Source organism: Diorhabda carinulata, chromosome 6 (genome assembly GCF_026250575.1).
Source record: "Diorhabda carinulata isolate Delta chromosome 6, icDioCari1.1, whole genome shotgun sequence".
NCBI lineage: Eukaryota > Metazoa > Arthropoda > Insecta > Coleoptera > Chrysomelidae > Diorhabda > Diorhabda carinulata.
In genome coordinates, this window is record NC_079465.1 from 12,096,941 (window position 1) to 12,104,208 (window position 7,268).

Below are 7,268 nucleotides of genomic sequence, written 5' to 3' on the forward strand. Positions count from 1 at the left end.
CTGATAGTTGGATAGATCTATTAGCCAAACTTATTTTCACTGATCTTTTTTGTGAAATAGGATGACACGAATTGAAGTTTAACTGTCTTGAGGACCAAGTTGGTTTCGTATACCATTCTGTTCTTATGTTATTGTATATTTTATATAATGTGACATCAAGAAAATTGATTCTATTATTTTGTGTTTTTTATGATAAGATTTGAATTTTTTATTTGTTTTCTACTTGATTCGTGGGTACAGCAGAAATGCAATCATCTTCATATCGGAAAACCAATGACAGGACTAGGATTATTAGTAATAAAAAGAAGAATTCTTCGTAGTTGTCAAAAATGATTGAAATTGTATTGTTTGGGTTAAAAGCGAAAGTAAATACAAAGAAAAAACTTTTTTATTAGTTAATACTTTATAGAAATAAATAATAAAGAATATTTCTCAATAAAATCTAAATAAAAGTTAAAATAAAAAATCACTAAAACTTTAATTGATTTAGTTGAAGATATGAGTGTGAAAATAGAGGAGTGTAGTAGTGATGGTGAATTTATGAGTACTGATTATTTGAAATCTAAGATTCAAGGAGATCACATATTACCTACTAGGTCGAAAGAAATATACCAAAGAGCATACAATGATTTCATATCTTGGTGTATAAGTAACAATGTCAATAATTGTTCAGAAAAAACACTGTTAGAATATTTTGCTGCGAAATCAAAAATTCTGAAAGCTTCTTCCATGGTAACCGTATATTCTATGTTGAAATCAACTTTACAGTTATATCATAAAACAGATATTAGTAAGTTTTCAAAATTGCTTGCATATTTAAAAATTAAATCCAATGGTCACAGTCCTAAAAGAACAAAAATTTTGACAAAAAATCAAGTATTGGCATTTTTAACAGAAGCTCCAGATGAGAAGTATTTAATGGTAAAGGTCAGTATACCTATACAATTTTTGAAAAAATAGTATTATTTAGTGATATTTAACTATTAACAATTTTGATTCAAATTTATTTTGAAAACAATCTGCTATACAAATTTTATCATATATTAACAGTTGCTTATAATTTTCAATTATTCTAAGACTCCAACACCTTATGTGAATTACTAATTTTTTACTTATTTACAGGTTGCACTTATTTTTGGCATTGCTGGTGGGCGAAGTAGGGAGCTTACTGATTTAAAGGTAGATGACATTCAGGACTTGGGAACATCTTTATTAGTGATAATAAGAGAATCTGATTCACATATTAAAAGGTCTTATAATATTTTTAATGATAAAGGCTGGCCTATAGATTTTTTGGATATATTTAGAAAATATGCATCTTTAAGACCAAAAAACATTGAGCATAGGCGATTTTTTATATATTATGACCAAGGAAAATGTTCAAGACAAGTAGTAGGAAAAAATACATTTGGGCAGTTACCTAAAAAAATTGCCAATTTTCTTAATTTACCAGATCCTGGAGCATATACCGGCCATTGTTTCAGATACTGTTCAGCAAGTTTTAAGCGTACAAATGATGCAATATCATCCAATGATCCACATGAACACCTATCAGTTATTAAAGATCTTCCTACTTTAGAAAAAGAATTGCATTCATCAATCAAGATTGAACAAGATGTAAGATTTATTTTTAAAATCCTACTTTGATAGAATTCATTTGATACAAAATTAAAGGACACTATTTTTTCACTTATTTAGTATAAATAGAAAATGTGTGATAACCAGATTGATAATTTTTTTAAATACTTTATCTACAGAAGAATCTATTGATTTATTGCAAACATATTGGACAAAAATCGGTTCTAACCGTATTAATAGACATTTAACAATAAATATTTGGAATTTCTAAAAAATTAAAATATTCCTCTAGTTTGATCACCTCCTTTAACATTAAGAAGATTTGGTGATATATATTATTTATACTGCTAGTTTCCGAGATTAAAGTTTAAATTTAATTTTTTATGTTTTCACAATTTCTCCTTGAAAATTGGCAATTTTACGTTTTTTGGCATGAGGAATCATAATTTGCACTCAAATTTAACATTGCTTATAGAGAGCGTTAGTTACACTTGTAATTGTGTTAATTAAATCAAAGTAAACTTTTTTTGGGCAAAACTTACAACTAAAATAATAAAAAAATATTAAAAAGCGTTAAAATCTACAAAAAAAGTTACTCTTCTTTGATTTGTGTAACTCAATCGGTTATCGAGTTATTTGCTTCCAAAAGTTCAATAAATTTTAATTTTTTCATAAAAAAATTTTATTATTCCTTAAATATGTAACAATAACAAATTTGTAAACAAAAATAAAAAATTTCAAAGCAAATGATCAAAATGCCCACTATTTACTTCAATACACTTTATAATCTGCTTTCGTAAAGCAATGTTAAATTATAGTGCAAATTATGATTTCTCATGCCAAGAAACGTAAAATTGCCAATTTTCAAAGAGAAATTGCGAAAACAAAAAATTATTGCGAAAATCAAAATTTAAATTTAAACTTTGAACTCTCGGAAACTAACAATATTTGCATAAGGTATGTTAAGCAGAATCATCATATTTTGAGGTCTACAGTTCAGAGATTGGACGACATTCTTAATGAATCACCCTATATATATATATATATATATATATATATATATATATATATATATATATATATATATATATATATGTTGATAAAAACATTTATCTCGTAGTAAATAATAATTTAAGGTAACTACAAATAAATAAATGTAAGAGTAAATATACCACAGACTTCATTTGACAGTCAATGGCAGAGTCCAGTGTCAATATCAAATTGCATCTGAAGAATTGGATTATTTGAACCTTTATTAGGACAAGCTTCTGTCTAATATTTTTTTCTTCTTTATTTTGAAATTATCTCCGAGTTTATTTTTTTTTCAAGCCATCGTACCAAAAATTTCAAGTTTAATTTTTTTCTATCTTTTTATATATGATTTTTTTAATTCAATGTATTATCTTGTAAGATTTCTCACTTATGGCTATATATACCTCTTGGCTTATCTGATATATCAACTTCTATACTAATTAATTATAAATGAAGTAAACCCATAAAATTTCTTCTTATAGGATGCTTAACTTTTGGGTAAATATACATATTTTCAAATTTTGAATTGATGGCATTTTTCACTTTCTATATAATAAAATTTTGTTCTTGAAATTTCTGTATTAAGTTCAATCAGACTTTTCGGCAGTTTCTGCATTAATCACTTGTTAACTCAAATGTTTCACTGATTATTTGCATTTTTAAACTCTGTTTATCATATTTGTTAGTATGATAATATTTGATATTCCGCCTATCATAAATACTACATATAATAACTGCAATACAATGATTTTATTATGTTAACCCATACGGAAATTAACTATTTAAAAAGGGTTAAATAATGGCAATTTTAGATCACAGCTACAGAAAAATTACTATTGTTCTCTATATTATAAATTTTATATTTTATATAAATTTTATATATTTTAGAATGATGATTCCAGTTATGATTTTGAACGTTTGGATATGCCAGAGGAAGATCGTTATGTGGAAATCTCAAGTTTAAAAAAACAACAGACTGAAAATTTATCCAAACAAGAAAAAATAAATATTTCAGATATTAAAAATTCTGACGAAATTTCAGTTTATGGAGAATTGTTAATGATAAAACTTAGAAAAATGGATACTGCTACAAGAATTATGGTTTGCAATAAAATTGATAATCTGATTTCTCAGACAGAAATGGCATTGTTGAATAAAAGTTTACCAGAGATTCAGTCGACATCTTCTTCACAATAGATATTAAGTTTCAGTAGATACCTAAACACTTTTGAACTGAACTGAACTTTTCTTTGATGTGGGAGTTATTGTATATTTTTGTAAATGACTCATAATAAGTTTTATCTCGGACAGGAACTTCTCATTATTGGTCAGAACTATGGTGATTCCATATAAAAGCAGGGATATTTACGTTTTGTGTTTTCTAAGTGTTCAATTCTATCTGTAACCTATTTTCAAAGAACTTTTTAGAAAAAAAATTTATAAATATATATATTAAAATTCGTTTAGAATCTTAAAATGGAATAAAATTTGTGTGAGGTGATAGCAATAACCTACCCAAGATAAACGCATAACATCCAACATTAATCAATAATATGTAATATATCACCATTTTTTTCTTTCTGCATCGATAGCACGTTGTCTTTGCTGACATTCTATGTCAAGTACAGTTCTTCTCTTTCAAGGCATAAGTACTTCTGGAGTAAGGTAAGGTGGGGTAGGTGTGTAGTAAAATTTCAAAAGTTCAAGCTTAGCTGGGTGTAAAAAAAAAGTTATTAGATATTTCAAATTAAAATTTTATTCCAAGTACGACTATAGGTGTGTGCTTTAGATGTTCTTCATTTAAAGGTTTTATAAGAACTTTGTGCAGAGATATAAATATTTTTTTAAAACTTTGTTCATAATACACACTTTCCCCGCAGAACGGGGTAAGTGTGTAGGTGGCTATTATTTCTTGTATAAATTCAGTTATTGCGATCTTGGGGTCAGTGTGTAAAAGTATAGAATCGTAGCTATCGATTGCCGGTTGAATTGTTTATTTAACTTAAAGACTAAAGGAGCTACAGACTTTTATGAACTAACATGTTTTATCGTTCTTTAAAATAATTCCGAGAAAAAAAATATTATTGACCCAATTAGCACAATAATAATAAAAAAATTAAAAACAAAAGATTAATTAATATTGAAATTGTTAAACGAAATCCCGAAACGATGTAGACCTCGTTTAGTAACATCAGGTTTAGGTAATATCGTAACAATGTCTTGTATTCCTACAACGCAACATTCTTCTGGATCCGCCCAAACAAAACACATGGATCTTGAAGGATCAATGGAACGAACTTTACGTGTGAATTTCACTTCTATCTCGTCATCATCTTTGTTAACGGATAATATTTTACCGACATAATGTTCCCGGGTAGTTTTCCCTGCACATGCAATTAACACCCAATCATTAACACCTGCATCTTTATTCAAATCCTCAACAAAGTCATTCAGTTCTTCCTGATCTCGAAATTCTTCGCCAATATCATTATCACTTTCTTCATACATATCTGAAGACAATTCTGAATCTGTCTCCACAATTTTTTCACGAAGTTTATTCTTTTTCGCTGGTTGTTTTTTTTGTTGTTTCTCCTGTAGTCTTTCAACAACCTCCGAAGAGGTTATAACTTCCGCACCGCTTGCAATCTTTGTTCTTTTTTTTTTAGATTGTTCTCGTGCTGCTTCACTTTTTCCAGCAAAAGTTCTTCAAAAGTAGTAGTGCTACCTTCACTTGCATTTTCATTGATGACTCTGTTAATCTGGTTGGGTTGATCAACAGATGGACCAGCCTGGTCTTGGTCATTCACGTGTATATCATTGCGGTTGTTGTTATCCTTTTGATGTTTTTCCCATCGTTTCATTGCAAGTGGATCAAAGTGCTCTTTCGAAATAACTTCAGAGTTATATGGAAATATTCCCCCCTTTCGAAATCCGCTGATTATAATATCGGGGTTAGTTTCCATCCAAACCTTTCCTATTAGCTTGCTAAAATGATTCTTAGGAATTCGTTGGCCCTGGTGATGTCTTTGCCACTCGATAACTTCGGTATCCCACCTTGATTTAAGGGATCGAAATACACTGAGGTCGAGCGGTTGTAGCAAATGACTAGAATGAGGGGGAAGTTTTAATATTGTCACATTATTTTGTAAAGCACACTCAATAAGGCGTTCGTCGACGTGTGATGTATGACCGTCATAAATTAATAGCACTGGTCTAGCATCGCCAATTTCTTTTAGGAAACTTTTTTCAAAATATTTTAAGAAAATATCTGACTCCATCCAACCGTTAGCTGTAGCCGCGTAGGTTGTACCTGGGAATCCTTGACCATCGGGAGCAACCCATTCATTCCATATATTTTTACCCTTAAATATGATAAGAGGTGGTGCCTTATGCCCAGCAGCGTTTCCCGCCATTAGAACCGTTATGTTTTCTCGTCCAGCACCTGCTGTGGTACGAGAAGCTGCTGTTCCCCTTTTGCCTACAGCTTTCGTTTTAGATGGATCCATACAAAAACCGGACTCATCAAGGTTCCAGATGAGGTGTGGCTTATCACGCAAGCCTAAGTTATCAAGAATATTCTTCAATAATTCGAAATATTTGTTAATAATGAACGGATCCAAACTTTTTTTGCGGGCGTATTCTACTGACTGTGGCTTCTTAATGGACAAACCATGTCGTTTCGAAAATCCAAGAAACCAATCTTCCCCTGGCAATCCTGCTTTAAAAGGAGTCTTTAATTTGTTTCGTTTAACATAATCGCCAACAATTTTAAGGACTTCCCCTCGACTTAGACCCCAACCCCATTTTTCCATAGTTTTCAAGCCTTCTGCTAGTTCTCTTTCTTCCTGAATAGGAATAGCTGTACTCCTACATTGACTACTGCTCTTTACCCCTCGAATGCCTCTTAAACGATAATTCAGGGTCATCATAGGAATTTTAAATCTTTGACTGGCCTTGTATGCTGTAATTCTTCCAGACCTCACTTCTTCCATAGCCCGTTGTAAATCTTCTTTTGTATAGGAGGTAGCCCTTTTGCTTTTTCGGACGTAGTTCCTAACCATTTTATTTGTTAAAGTATAGACTGATACACTTTCGCAATCCTAAAAGAGAAATATTCCTTGGATACAATTCTTTCTTGGGGAAAGTGTGTACTACATACACACATACCCTCTCAAAATAGTACACACTTCCCTGGTATTATATTTTAAGGAGGCAAGTGTGTAGTAGCTCAAAATATATATCAAAAACCTAAATAAAAAGAAAATAACATTAACTAGTTAAAACTACAGTATTTCTTACCTTATTAGTAAAAAAAAACTGCTTAAAATCAATGTACTTGTCCCGATGATTATAGATTGAAAAAAGAGCAACGAACTAGATGATTTGACCACATTAACATAATAACAGAAAATACTAATTTTCACCTCAACTGAAGGTATCTGTTGTTGCCTTATATGTTAGTTCTAGAATTTATATATGTGTCTTCAGTTATTCATAGATGGCAGAAGCAGTTTCAAACCCACTCAAGAAATTATGTTGGATTACACACTTACCCCATCTTACCTTAGATGCTGCATCAGACAACGGTCTTTTCTGATTTTCTTGATAAGGGTTGGTCAAGTTTCATATGCCAAAAATATCTTCCAGCTGAAGCCAAT

At 30.4% G+C, this 7,268-nt stretch overlaps 2 protein-coding genes across 2 annotated transcripts; one reads left to right on the plus strand and one right to left on the minus strand.

Annotated features, from left to right (window-relative positions):
* The first annotated feature begins 293 nt into the window (after positions 1-293).
* Positions 294-4,087, plus strand: LOC130895521 (uncharacterized). Its single transcript, XM_057802862.1, has 3 exons — positions 294-927; positions 1,123-1,617; positions 3,499-4,087. Exons 1-3 carry the CDS (start codon positions 499-501, stop codon positions 3,805-3,807), a joined length of 1,233 nt encoding a protein of 410 aa, XP_057658845.1. The 5' UTR covers positions 294-498; the 3' UTR covers positions 3,808-4,087.
* A 1,144-nt stretch (positions 4,088-5,231) lies between these two features.
* On the minus strand, positions 5,232-6,671 carry LOC130895277 (uncharacterized). Its single transcript, XM_057802500.1, has one exon. It carries the CDS (start codon positions 6,669-6,671, stop codon positions 5,232-5,234), a length of 1,440 nt encoding a protein of 479 aa, XP_057658483.1.
* Between the last annotated feature and the right edge of the window lie 597 nt (positions 6,672-7,268).